Source organism: Drosophila mojavensis, unplaced genomic scaffold, assembly GCF_018153725.1.
Source record: "Drosophila mojavensis isolate 15081-1352.22 unplaced genomic scaffold, ASM1815372v1 contig_277, whole genome shotgun sequence".
Classification (NCBI taxonomy): domain Eukaryota; kingdom Metazoa; phylum Arthropoda; class Insecta; order Diptera; family Drosophilidae; genus Drosophila; species Drosophila mojavensis.
Genome location: NW_025318822.1, coordinates 5,029,944 through 5,042,408, shown reverse-complemented (window position 1 = coordinate 5,042,408; position 12,465 = coordinate 5,029,944). Strand labels below are relative to the sequence as shown.

At 45.2% G+C, this 12,465-nt stretch overlaps 5 protein-coding genes across 5 annotated transcripts; 4 read left to right on the top strand and 1 right to left on the bottom strand.

Moving 5' to 3' along the window:
- Positions 1–1,276: 1,276 nt before the first annotated feature.
- On the top strand, positions 1,277–2,310 carry LOC6574414 (antigen 5 like allergen Cul n 1). Its single transcript, XM_002000425.3, has 3 exons — positions 1,277–1,487; positions 1,551–1,960; positions 2,037–2,310. The coding sequence occupies exons 1-3, from the start codon at positions 1,410–1,412 to the stop codon at positions 2,269–2,271; spliced, it is 723 nt and encodes a 240-aa protein (XP_002000461.1). The 5' UTR covers positions 1,277–1,409; the 3' UTR covers positions 2,272–2,310.
- Positions 2,311–2,654: 344 nt separating this feature from the next.
- LOC6574413 (coiled-coil domain-containing protein 39) lies at positions 2,655–6,345 on the top strand. The gene is made up of 5 exons (XM_002000424.4): positions 2,655–3,004; positions 3,071–3,218; positions 3,275–5,083; positions 5,187–5,717; positions 5,773–6,345. Exons 1-5 carry the CDS (start codon positions 2,741–2,743, stop codon positions 5,880–5,882), a joined length of 2,862 nt encoding a protein of 953 aa, XP_002000460.1. The 5' UTR covers positions 2,655–2,740; the 3' UTR covers positions 5,883–6,345.
- Positions 6,346–6,851: 506 nt separating this feature from the next.
- Positions 6,852–9,101, top strand: LOC6574412 (zinc finger protein 628). The gene is made up of 2 exons (XM_002000423.4): positions 6,852–8,316; positions 8,542–9,101. Exons 1-2 carry the CDS (start codon positions 7,125–7,127, stop codon positions 9,033–9,035), a joined length of 1,686 nt encoding a protein of 561 aa, XP_002000459.1. The 5' UTR covers positions 6,852–7,124; the 3' UTR covers positions 9,036–9,101.
- Positions 9,041–11,086, bottom strand: LOC6574411 (RNA polymerase II-associated factor 1 homolog). Its single transcript, XM_002000422.4, has 3 exons — positions 10,911–11,086; positions 9,870–10,836; positions 9,041–9,800 (listed from the first exon to the last, which is right to left on the bottom strand). Exons 1-3 carry the CDS (start codon positions 10,982–10,984, stop codon positions 9,114–9,116), a joined length of 1,728 nt encoding a protein of 575 aa, XP_002000458.1. The 5' UTR covers positions 10,985–11,086; the 3' UTR covers positions 9,041–9,113.
- A 232-nt stretch (positions 11,087–11,318) lies between these two features.
- On the top strand, positions 11,319–12,025 carry LOC26527859. The gene is made up of 2 exons (XM_015167441.3): positions 11,319–11,737; positions 11,794–12,025. The coding sequence occupies exons 1-2, from the start codon at positions 11,359–11,361 to the stop codon at positions 11,916–11,918; spliced, it is 504 nt and encodes a 167-aa protein (XP_015022927.1). The 5' UTR covers positions 11,319–11,358; the 3' UTR covers positions 11,919–12,025.
- The last annotated feature ends 440 nt before the right edge of the window (positions 12,026–12,465 follow it).

Genomic DNA, 12,465 nt, shown 5'->3' with positions numbered 1-12,465 from the left:
AAATAGATATTCACATTATATATATATATATATATAATGAGAGGAATTCAAAGCAAAATTAACTTATAAATAAAAAGAACGCCCACCCTTGAAATTAAAATTTATGAATTATACATTTATAAATATAATATTGAAAACGAAGAGCAAACACATTCATGTATCTAAAAAAAATATAATCTGCAAGTTGCGTCGACTTGCATAGCATAGCCCACAAGGCAAGAAATAAGAAAGGGTAAACACGAGTAGTTCAACCATTTCGTTTGGCAAGATGTAGCGTTTAGTTCATATTGCATTAACGTAATCTATACACACATTATATATATAATTACAGATATATATATAAATATATACAAATGTAGCTGCATATACATATACGATTCATGAGTTTTGTTGAATGGAAACTAATAAATCGAGTTGCTAAACCGATATACATATATATACATATATAAATATATCTATGTATAATTGAGCATATGAAGCGATCTATCAATTTTTGCAGTACTGATTACATTGAAAATAATATTAATGATGATTTAAAATTATAATACTTAAATATTACCGCATGAAGTTATAAAAAATGAAAGCTAGCATTAAATTTATCATATAAACATTACACAATAGTTACAACAACAAGAATTGCTCTTTAACATTGAAATCAACAAAAGCAAGCAAATAAAACAAAATTAAATAAAAAAAAAAAAGCAAATGCAAATTAAAATGTTTATTTTATTTTGTTTTTCTTCTTATATTGTATAAGTTACTTGCCTAATTGTTTAAACAACTGGAGGATGGGCTAGCAACAGTAAATTCTTTGACACCGCATGTAAGAGCTGGGTGGGCAACAGTTGGCTGCTGATAGACTGAATGATACCCTGTGGCTTGCAGCAGATGATGTAATGTCTTGGGATTCGCTTTCTTTTATTATTTGCAATAAATATGGAATGTGAAATCGTTATTTATTGTTTATTTAAGAATGGAAATCGAAGTATGTTCAGCACAATTTTTATATAAAACGAGATTACCAAAAGTCCGTCAATTCAATTTAACAAATCATATAAAAAATTAACCATTTTTTATATGATTTGATTGGCCTTAGTCCTTTTTATATAGACATATTTGATCATGGCATATTCTGCTTATAGTCAAAGATAATGTAGCCCGACTTTCCTATCCCACCTTATAAACGGGTGTTATAATAGATGATAACAAACTTATAATACAAAGGCCGATTAAATATATTACAGATGTGTGGAAATTTCGGGAATATATATAAGCTCAGCTGTAAGCACTTGTTAAATAATTACACTTGAGTTAACAAAGTTCAATTGATTGTTCTATGCAGATGCCTAAGAAATCTTGGGCTATATAAGCTAGAGATCGCAAGCTCGGATAAGTTAGTTCTTAACAAAATGTTGCGATTTGTTGTACTTTGCCTTACGTTGACCGTGGTCCGTGCAGCCAACGAGAACTCTCCTTGCGTCAGCGGAGTACGTGCAGCAGCTAATTCTTTGCTTGGCTCTGGATGATCTAACTAACTTTGTTCTTTCCAGACTTGGGCTAGCACCTGTCCAACTAGTCCTGCTCCATATCTGATCAATATGAACTTGGAGCTCCGCGATTTCATAGTGGCCGCCCACAATGCCCGTCGCAATCGTCTGGCTCTGGGTCAGTTGCCTGGCTATCAGTCGGCACGTCGCATGGCTTTCGTGCGCTGGAACGCTGACCTGGCCAGCCGCGCCGAGCTGAATGTGAAACAGTGCATTCGAAAGAGGGATACCTGCCATGGTACGGCACGGTTCCCCAATAGTGGCCAGAATATCGCGTACTTTGCTTATGATCCGGCTCTAACGGACCGGACGGATCAGTATCTGCTGAGGCAGGCCATTACCAACTGGTGGTTAGAGTACAAGAATGCCAATATGGGAATCATCAATAGTTTTCCCCACACCTGGTCTGGAAAGTAGGTGGATCGCAAGAACTAATCAAGCAACATCCATTGGTAAACTCTTTTTTCTTTTTTGTCTGTCCTTCTCCAGATCGATGAGCCGCTTTGCTGTGATGGCTCAGGAGCGCAATCTTGCCGTGGGCTGTGCCGCTTCCCGTTTCGTGAAGAACAACCGGAACCACTTCCTCGTCGCCTGCAACTATGCAGTCAAGAATACTGTCGGCAGTCCTGTGTACGTGACGGGTCCGGCGGGCAGTGGCTGCCAGACAGGCGTCAACATCGACTATCATGGCCTCTGCAAGTTCGCCGAGAATTACAATATATAAAAATATCCATATGATCCATAAATAAATTTGAACATTTAATGCAGGCGTCTTTCAATTCTTATAATATAAGTTAAACCAAATGAAATTGGCTCCAATAACCCTTAAACCACGTCAGTCTTTCTTTGCATAGAGTAACTCCCTTGTCATGGAAGACAGATTCCAGTCGTCCAATGTAACCGACTGTTTAATGCCCGTTAAATCCAAATATAAATTACACTTAGAGCCATACTGCCCTATAATACCCTATACGAGCCCTTGTTTACCAGCCTAGGACACCTGTTCCGTTATAAACAATAGGCGTTGCTGGGAACAACGCAGGGGAGCAGGAAAAACGAAACGAAACAATCCGGTTGGCATAGTGAAACAGTTAGTTTTGCTTTTCGAATATGAAATTCAATTTAGTCAACTCTCAGCTGGATATAGCACAATATATAGCATATCCGGCTCTGTATACTCACATATTTCCAAAATGGGCGACACCGCCAACAAAACGGATGACATGAAGAGCACCTCGCTCGACGAGTTCAAGCTGGAGGCCATGCGCTCCATGGGATGGACCGTCGAGGCGGACATACCCATGGCGAATGCCGAGAATCTGGCCATCCTCCAGGAGATGGTGAGCATGCGGGCAGAGAAGTTCAATCTGCAGCAGCGCATCGCAAACCTGGAGGAGCGCGAAAAGACAATCGATCGGCACAAGAAAAATATTGAGGCTACGCTGCAGCAGAATGTTGTAAGTGTTGTAGGGGCGTGATCTGAGTCTGGTTAACGATTAATCCTCATCTGAATCCAATGCCAGAACTTCTTCAATTCGGTGAAGAACGATGTGCTGAAGGAGGCGCATCGCACGCAGCTGGTGATCCTGGAGCGCAACAAGCTCAAGGAGGACTTGCGCAAGAATCAAAAGGAGCTGTCAGAGTACACGGAATACGCGGAGCATACACTGCGTAAGTGGAAGAGATCTACGGATAATAGGTAACATATATTCTAAATGGAATTACAGGTAAAATTAATAAAAGCAAGCGCGAGATCGATGCTCTGACAAAGCGCATCAAGGCGGCCAAGTCGAGCCTGGTCGAGTGGGCCGAGGCCATGGAGGATGGCAACAAGGGCTACCAGCTGATCGACAAGTACTACCAGGACGATCAGCAGCGGGCAAAGGAGTTGAACACACGCCGCCAGCTACTGCAGGCGGAGATCGAGAAGCGTCGCAGCGCCGTCGTCATGCTCTACGATGAGCAGAGCACGCTGGAGAAGAATCTGGAGCGCACGGCCAGCTTGTATAGGGAGGCGCACCTCGAGAGACGCCAGATGGTGGAAACATGGAAGCAGGCAGTCAATCAGATGACACAGCGCGAGCAGGATATACAGAACGGCGAGGAGGAGTGCATCAGGCTGACGGAACAGGCTGAGGTCATGGCCAATGCATATTTCAGGGCCAACGAGCAGCTGAACGATGTCCTGGAGAATAATCGGCTGGTCGAGCAAAGCATCGAGATACTGAATGCGGAGACATCCGATGCCAAGAATGAGATACAGCGCCTGGTCGACACCTCGACTCTGAAGGAGCGCGAGATCCTAGCGCTGCGCCACGAGCTGGAGAATCTGTCCAATCAGGTGCATGCCCAGCGTCTGGAAAATCGCAAGCTGATCAGGCAACGCGATGAGAAGATTGCGGAGATTGAGAACTTCGCCACGACGCTGAAGAAGATCGAGGATCGCCTGAAGGCGATCGAGGACAAGCACACCAATGCCAATCAGCGACTCCAAATCCTGGACGAGATGATGGAGGGCGAAGAGGAGGCGTTCAAGTTGCTCAACAAAGAGCAGCAGCGTTGCAACGAGCTGCTCTACCGCACCCAGCGCCAAATAAGCGAGCTGAAGGATGAGGAGACGACGATCATGGTGCAGAATGGAGCCCTGCAGTCCACGCTGCTTGCCGTCACACGTAACCAGCGGCAGGTGGAGGTGGAGATAAAGCGCCAGACGGAAATACACTACGACATGTCCTTCAAGTACTTGCAGTGCGAGCGCAAGCTGGCCGAGCTGCGAGGCAAAAACTCAGACCCGGAGACGGAGGCACGCAACGAGAAGATTCTCTCTGAGCTGGAGCAGTATCTGGCCAAGCTGCAGCGTCGCCTGGCCTCCACGGAGGCGCAAAACAAGAAGCTCAACTATAGCATGAATGCCCTGGTCGGGGTCTATAACAACGATGCCAAGGATCTGGAGCTGGTCAAGTTCAAGATCAAAGAGGCGCAGGTCTACTGCGAAGGCACCATCAAGCGCCTGCGCATGAATCGCTACGAAAACTCCGAGTTCGTGGTGGAGCTGAGTGTGCTCAAGATGCGCTGCTGCGACCTCCAGAATGTGATCGATAACTGCGAGAAGGGCACCTACAGCCTGAATCAGCATCGGCTGGCCTTCCAGCGCATCATCAAGGATCGCTTTGTGGAGCTGCAGAGTCAGCGGGATATTTTGCTACTGAAGCGAAAGCATCTCAACGAGGAGCTGAGCACGCTTCGCGCCGATCTGGGAGAGCGCAAGAAACATATCAACGTGCTGCGTGCCCGATTCGAGCTGACATCGGCGCTGCTGGGCGTCAACGAGGATGGCACCATAATCACGGCCACCCAGCTGAAGGTCGAAAATGCCCAGGAGCGACAGCTGCTCGCCGACGAGGGAGACGAACTGAACAAAAAGGTGCTCAAGGCGGAGAAGGAGGTGATTGCTCTGGAGAACACGCTACGCCAATTCGATAAGTCCAATGACAACTACCGCAAGAATCTAAAAACCTTCGATGATAACTCAAAAGGTTTGTCTTTCCATTCCACCTAAAAATGGAATGGGATAGATCCTATTCGATAGCAACTCTATGTGAAGTAAATTGTTGCTTATTTAATTTGCCTTCCTTGCAGACGAACAGCGCGCTGAGGAGGAGCTGAGGAAGGTGCAGGAGACCTATTGCAATCAGCTGGAGCAACTGAAAGTGCTACGCTGCAAGGCCGAGGCATACGACAGTAAAATTGAGCGACAGCAACAGGAAATCGAGAAGCTAATGGATGAAATCGAAACGGAAAAACAAAAGTGCCTAGACGATGCGGAAGCGTTGCGCAAGCTAAAGAGAGAGCTGCACGAGCAAAAGGCGAAAATTGAACGGGCCAATCGCGAGATACAATCGCTGCTCAAGGAAATCAAACAGCAGGCCATAAGCGACGAATTTCTGTCGCTATTCGAGCGCGACCTCAATCTGCAGGAGCTGGAGACTCGGAACAGAAAGGTATTAAATCTATTGTGTGACATGACCAATACCGATCCGGATGGGGCCAACATCATAGCCTATATGCTGGACAAAGGAATCAAGCTCCCACAGCACTTGAAGCCCGTGCGCAGTTGTGTGTTCTCCAGGACATCGTCATACTCCTCGGTGGATTGCTACTCCGTCAAAGGTGGGTAGCACATTGAACATGAGACCTTAGAGAGACTACTGTACTTTTCCCACAGGCTATAGCGCACGTTCCTCCACCTCCGAGGCGAGCCTGGGCAAGGAGGAGCCCAGCTCGGCGAAGCTAAGTGTCGTCTCCCTGGACTTTCCGCCTAAAAAGAAAAAGTGATGCTCCACGAATTTCTCAATTTTCTTCTAGGTTTACTATTACTAGTTCCCCACTCTCCGCACGTGCTTTGGCCAATGAACTGTTTACAAATCGGACAGCCAAAGAGAAACACGAATAAACGGCACAACGAATGAGAAAACACGAAGAGATACAAAAATAGAGCACAACAAAGCACTGACCAACTATCAACAAGAATCAAGAGAGCAGCACAAATATGCATTACTATACATATACAGATATATGTATATAGTATATAGGTATACTTGTTTATAAATAGAGTTTGATTTCACACAGCTACCAAATACCCTTGACTGAGAGCTTTTGCGCACAAGCTGGCTATGAGAATACTCTTAGCTCAACTATAAACCTTATAAACTAGGATGCTCGGTTCAAAGAATATTTCATTGGCAGCATTAGCGAAGATAATTGAATACATTAAATGTTCAACAAGCAAGCAAACATATATGTATGTCGTTTTCCTGCACTTTAAAAATACTAAGTGGAAAATTATAATAGTATAGAAAAGATTCCGACTCAAAAATGGGCAGAGAATATTATCCACAAATATGTCGAAATATATATATTTTTAATTGATCTTTATGAAAATTATAGAAGCTCTGTAGCTGTTACAAATCATTAATATGGTATATTATATAATAATTAATATTTATCCCATTTTCAAGTCTACCCTTTAATAATTTAACGCACTTGGCTATGACCCATTTAAATTGTTAAATTTTCTTTTGAAATATGCATATAGTATATATATATGTACAATCTGTAGACTATGCCCAGCAGCTGCCCCAATGCGATTCATTTAAATGACAAGATCAAAACAAAGAGCCAAGAGCTCTGTACTACTAAATACGCCCACTGGCTGACGAGTCGTTCGCTGTTACCAAAAAACAGCTCGAAGAGGAAGCAGCGGACAGCTGTCTGCGGTCCACCTTTCGGAGCTGTTCGGCTCGCAGTTTTCGAAAACTTTTCAATTCTCGCCGGCCTGGGAGCGCAATAATTTTCATTATTTTCGATATCGCCCAGACGAACGTCGTCGTCGTCGCCATCGGCACAAAATTTTTCTTTCAATATTTGTTCGTTGCAAGTATTTTTAGAAAATATCTCAATAGGCAAAAGCAGAAAATAATCTTTTCAAGTTTTTGTCGGTCAGCGCAATGGCCGAGGATTTGTTTGCATATTGAAAAGAGATCCCTAGTTTCCAATTGTGTGAAAAGTGTTTCAGGCATGTGCTCCATGTCCGTGTTGTGTCCACTGTGCGCGGTGCCGAGTTTCAGTAGCATCGACGCGCTGCAGCAGCGCCTAATCAAGGCGGCCAATGGCCCTCTGGCCTGTCCCTTTCCCAACTGCAAGGAGCTCTTTCTGGGTCTGGACAAACTGACCATACATCTATTTAGTCACACGAGCCTGATGAGCGAGCCGGAGGCAGATCCAGCTCCAGCTCCAGTTTCAGTTGTAGTGCCTCCAACCGTTCAGTCCTCTCCAGTGATAGCAGAGGCAGCCTCAGCTGTGCTTCCTCCCATTAATTGCCCTGCTGCAGCTAGTCCGCCTCCTGCTGCCGTTCCTAAGCGACGTGGCAAAAAGTCGCGTGCCAAGCCCATCGAGCTGCCGCCCCCGCAGCCCTCTACGCCTCCTTCCAGATGTGACATTTGCGAGTTTAATTTCCGCAACGAGGAGCTGCGAGACATTCACTTCCGGTTGGTGCATGAGAATGCGGAGATAACAGAGCCGACGCTGGGTCAGCAGCAGGAGCCCTACAAGTGTCATCTGTGCTCCAAAACCTTCCGAATGAAGGGTTCATTGCGTGTGCATCTCAAGGTGTTGCACACGGTCGGCGCCATCGCGTCTGCCACCAGCAACAGTCCGACCAACAACAACAGCAATAACATCAACAACAACAGCAACAGCAATCAGAACAACAATGCGAGCAGTAGCAATGGCCACATCATTAGTGCCACGCCCAAAATCAGCATTTGCGATCGCATTCGGCACAAGGAGGCGTCATCCACCAATGGCTGCAGCACCTCTAACGCGAACACCAACACCCAGCCGTATGCTCTGAGTGGCGCCATCTACATGCTCAAGCAGGAGCTACCCTCTGCAGGGGAGACAGCGCCCGGTTCGGAGTATGGCAGCACGCCCAAGAACTGGGAGTGCGACGTGTGCACCAAAATGTTCACCACCAAGTATTTCCTGAAGAAGCACAAGCGTCTGCACACGGGTGAGATGCCCTACACCTGCCAGTACTGCGCCAGAACCTTCACCTTCCAGCAATCCTATCACAAGCATTTACTCTACCACAGCGAGGTGAAGCCGCACGCCTGCGGCATCTGTGGGCGCGCCTTCAAGGAGCTGTCAACGCTGCACAACCATCAGCGCATCCACAGCGGAGAGAAGCCCTTCAAGTGCGAGGTCTGCGGTACGTTAAGCCAAGATTTACGAATCACTGTATATACTTTCTATATACAATTCATATACATATATATGTACTGAGATCTTAGACAAGCATCTAGTATATACCCATTTCTATGGGTAAAGCGCTTATTCAATGTGCTCATTCGATCTTAAGCAGATCGACCTGAGCTGGTTTGGACTACTTACTCTGTTAACAATGCACCAGCTCATGCTAAACTATTTCACACAGGTAAATGCTTTCGGCAACGTGTCTCCTTCCTGGTGCACACACGCATCCACACGGGAGTCATGCCCTACAAGTGCGAGCTGTGCAAGAAGACGTTTCGCTATAAGGTCTCGCTGCGAACACACAAATGTGAGCCGCAGACTCCGGAGCAGCTGATCAAGGCGCTGCTGGACTCCAATGTGAGTGCGGACAGTGTGCAGGCCGAGCACACAGCAAGCAATGCGGCCATTCATATGAATGGCACCATCGATCAGGAGGCGTTGCTCTCGCAAACGATTGATGACATTGTCGTGGAGAGCTGCCAGAAGCTGGGAATTTGCAGTGTGGAGCCGCCACAGCAACCACAGCCGGTTGTTATGGAGAGTGGCGTGCAGTTTGATGGCAGCGGCTCCCCGCTGCAGCAGCTGCAGAATTTGCGGCTCTACTCGCCGCAGCAAACAGAGCAGCCCAGCTCGGACGGTGAACTGTTCCGTAACTTCCTTATGGACGCCACGTAATTGTGTTCCGATTTCATTTGTTTGTTTATTTTTGTGTATTCTTCGTAAATTACATGCAGAAAAAGATTCTGTACAGTTTTATTCCTCCTCGGAGCCGCTGCCAGAGCTGGAGCCCGAGCCACTTGGCGAGCCGCTGCGCGAACGACTTGGCGAGCGGGAGCCTGATCCAGAACGTGATCCTGATGCACTGCGACTGCGACTACGACTGCGCGACTTTGATTTGGATTTCGACTTTGATTTGGATCGACTGTGACTACGACTGCGACTGCGACTGCCGGACTTATGGGAGCCGGCTGGCGTTTGGGAGCGTGAACGTGAGCCGCTTGGTGATCGTGATCCTGATTTGGAACGACTACTGGCACGTGATCCAGAACCGCTCACTGAGCTCGAGCGACTGCGACTGCGCGAACCGCTGGCTGCGCTGCCACTGCCACTGCCGCTACCAGCGCTGCGGCTACGCGTGCGAGAGCGACTGCCGCCGGAGCGAGTTCTGGAGCGCGATTGCCGTTCTCGTTGCTCTTGTGCATCCGGCACAGGTGTACGGTTGCCAGCAGCTGCCACTTCGTCAGGAGGAGTCTTTGATTTGGCATCAGTTTCTGCTGCTGCCTTTTCCTGCTCAGCTGCAGGCTGGGTTGCAGATTGTTCTTCTGCTTCCATTTCATCGTCTTCCTCCTCCTCCTCCTCTTCACCAGGAACCTCCAGCTGGCGCTCACGATAGCGTTGCATACGATGCTCCATGGCATCCAGCGGTCGATGCTTAACCACCTATCATGCCCAACAGACACACCAAAAAGGGATTACTAAAGAATTCATAGATTTGCTAAAAATACTCACCAATTTCGTATTGTTCGGTTGCTGGCCAACCTTGACGCGACGCTTGTTGAGACGTACACGTGTCTCCAACTCGTTGTAGTAGATGCCATCCTGCCGCATGACAAAGAAGTAGTTTTCTTCATAGCCCTTGGATGCCTTCGTTTTGACATTCCAATTGTATTCTCGAGCAATTTTATATTCATACTCCTCATCATCCTTGTAGAGTTGCCCGGCCACAAAATCTGCGCGACGCTTCTCCAACGTTGTCTCTGTGGGCAGAAAGTAGGCAACAAACTGTTCTCCGCTCTCGTCCATCACACCGCGAATCATGGCCTGCGACATCTCCTCCAACTGGGCGGGCACATTTTTGCCCTGTGGCGCTGGATCGCTGTCGAAAATGACTTGAGCACATGGATACTTCCAATTGATAAAGTCGGGGAATATGGGTAACACCTCAACCGGCACCACATTCGGCTTGGAGTAGTGCTTGGTAATTTCGTTCTTAGTATCACTGAACGTCTTCTCAATGGCCTTGATTTGTGCATCCCGATCCAAATAAAGGGTCTCTTCACGCAGAGATTTTTTCACATTGTAGCCCACCTTGGCTTCAATATTCTCCAGATTTTGTGGCTGAAAGCGCGTTTGCTCAGTCGAAATATACTCGGATTTACGCAACCAGGACACAGTGCGTGAGTGCTGTCGTGACCGTACTGAATCTGTCGGCGTCAATGTCTCCTCCTCTAGTAGTTTTTCATCTGCCGGATCCAATTGTGACATGGGATCGGCCTGGTACAGCTCCCGATTGATAAGATCTACCGTCACACCCAGGTCGTGTTCAGTCAGTACATCGTATTTGAAATTACGTTCCAACGATGTTGGATTATACTGCACAAAACGATTGCTATCGAAGGGATATTGCAGGAATTTCAGATCGAAGGGTATATCCGGTAGATTATTGCCATATTTAACGCGGCAAATTATTTCGGATCTAAGCGTAGTAAAGCCAGATAAACAGGTTAGATATGCGCGTTGGCAAAAATAAAATATTATTAGAGTACTTACTTGCGTTCTGTTTGCCGTGGTGGTCGCTTTTCGGTGGCGCTATTGACAGCCGAATTGTTTATAGTGGGCGGCATTTCTATACTTTTAATTAAGTAGAATAAAATGAATAAATTTGATACATTTGTAGATAAGTTAGACGCGAATAATTAAAGTGTGACCGTAACTTATAGTGCAACAGTAGTGCATTTATGATTTGTTCGTGGCGGCAAGTCGATAACTTTTACTGCATGTCAGGAAGCTTACTGCTATGACATTTAAATTTAAATTTGATGTGCTTTCCTACAAATGCAAGTATAATCAAATTAATTAGTTTTGGTACATTTGAAGACTTAACTAGCTAAAGTCTTTGTGTATAACATACATATATATTCTAATATAAAGCGAATCTAATAGAAATGATGCGTTGTAAGATAAGCAGCTAAGCCTCATTTGACGTTAAAAGTTGAATATGGCTAGAGGTCGATTATATATTGTTTATTTTATCAGCCTCTTTGTGGTAACGTTGCAAGGCCATATTCGTTGCAAGCCCCCTCCCCGACCATTGAGCGTAGACGACATTCCGCCAATAATTAACGCTATAAATAATGTAGGGGGAGTTACCAAGCACCTCAGAGAATCTGATATCAATGAATTAACTGATCCCACTAAAGCGACTGTTGTGACTGAAGCAACTCAGCTCACTAACACAACTGATATCAATGAAACAACTGTTCTCAATGAAATAACTGATCTTAATAAAACAACTGAAAGCACAAAGCGTAAGCCTCGCAGGTTACGCAACAGGATACCAAAGAAAAACACCTTCTTAAGGAATCCCAACTATATCTGTAAGCCTATATTTTCATTGCCATATAGTTAATTAACTACAAAGTTTCGTTTTCAGCTATTAACAAGAAGTTGGAGAAGCTAGCAAAAAGTATGTACATTTTGGAATTGCCTTTACCGGCGCCGGGTGCCAAGGGAGGCAGTTCTCGAGGCTGCGACCATTTTGAGGTTATACAAGATTAGTAAAGATCTCAACGTAGCGAGTGACAAAATAGATGAAGCCACGAAATTTCTATCGAGTTGGCATTAAAAGAAAACTAAGGCAAATAAAATGGTTTCCACACAATAAACTAACAATGTCTAATTATGTACATATTCATATTTAATCTGAAGCGCAGATGGGACTTAAAAGATCTATTAATTCAATTGCTAATCAATTCCTTAGTGATATGAAAATAAATAAATAAATCTCTGATGAGTTTTTATAACCTAAGTCCATTGATAAATTACAAATTTAGAGTATACTCCTAAAATATTCGAAACAGCAATCAGAAATGTATTTAGGGTATCTTCTAGTCGAGCACGATATTTTATTTTCTGTCAGACTTTCAGTAAGTTTTGTTAAATGTGATAACAATTGCGTTGACTAAATATAATTTATATGCAAATACATATACGGACATACATATGAATGTACACATATTATAATCATAATTATAATTCCTCGAATCGATCAATATATCGATGTGTACGTTATCCATTTTGACTGACACAAATGCAAAAAAATGAT

What these genes read in the sequence shown, in the direction of transcription:
- LOC6574414 (XM_002000425.3), top strand. Translation starts at nt 1,410, where the DNA reads ATGTTGCGATTTGTTGTACTTTGCCTTACGTTGACCGTGGTCCGTGCA. An exon ending in ACTCTCCTTGCGTCAGCGGA is followed by an intron (nt 1,488 to 1,550) that starts GTACGTGCAGCA and finishes TGTTCTTTCCAG; the next exon opens with ACTTGGGCTAGCACCTGTCC. An exon ending in CCCCACACCTGGTCTGGAAA is followed by an intron (nt 1,961 to 2,036) that starts GTAGGTGGATCG and finishes GTCCTTCTCCAG; the next exon opens with ATCGATGAGCCGCTTTGCTG.
- LOC6574413 (XM_002000424.4), top strand. Translation starts at nt 2,741, where the DNA reads ATGGGCGACACCGCCAACAAAACGGATGACATGAAGAGCACCTCGCTC. An exon ending in CTACGCTGCAGCAGAATGTT is followed by an intron (nt 3,005 to 3,070) that starts GTAAGTGTTGTA and finishes ATCCAATGCCAG; the next exon opens with AACTTCTTCAATTCGGTGAA. An exon ending in ATACGCGGAGCATACACTGC is followed by an intron (nt 3,219 to 3,274) that starts GTAAGTGGAAGA and finishes ATGGAATTACAG; the next exon opens with GTAAAATTAATAAAAGCAAG.
- LOC6574412 (XM_002000423.4), top strand. Translation starts at nt 7,125, where the DNA reads ATGTGCTCCATGTCCGTGTTGTGTCCACTGTGCGCGGTGCCGAGTTTC. An exon ending in CTTCAAGTGCGAGGTCTGCG is followed by an intron (nt 8,317 to 8,541) that starts GTACGTTAAGCC and finishes TATTTCACACAG; the next exon opens with GTAAATGCTTTCGGCAACGT.
- LOC6574411 (XM_002000422.4), bottom strand. Translation starts at nt 10,984, where the DNA reads ATGCCGCCCACTATAAACAATTCGGCTGTCAATAGCGCCACCGAAAAG. An exon ending in CCACGGCAAACAGAACGCAA is followed by an intron (nt 10,837 to 10,910) that starts GTAAGTACTCTA and finishes TACTACGCTTAG; the next exon opens with ATCCGAAATAATTTGCCGCG. An exon ending in AACCGAACAATACGAAATTG is followed by an intron (nt 9,801 to 9,869) that starts GTGAGTATTTTT and finishes TGGGCATGATAG; the next exon opens with GTGGTTAAGCATCGACCGCT.
- LOC26527859 (XM_015167441.3), top strand. Translation starts at nt 11,359, where the DNA reads ATGGCTAGAGGTCGATTATATATTGTTTATTTTATCAGCCTCTTTGTG. An exon ending in AAGGAATCCCAACTATATCT is followed by an intron (nt 11,738 to 11,793) that starts GTAAGCCTATAT and finishes TTTCGTTTTCAG; the next exon opens with CTATTAACAAGAAGTTGGAG.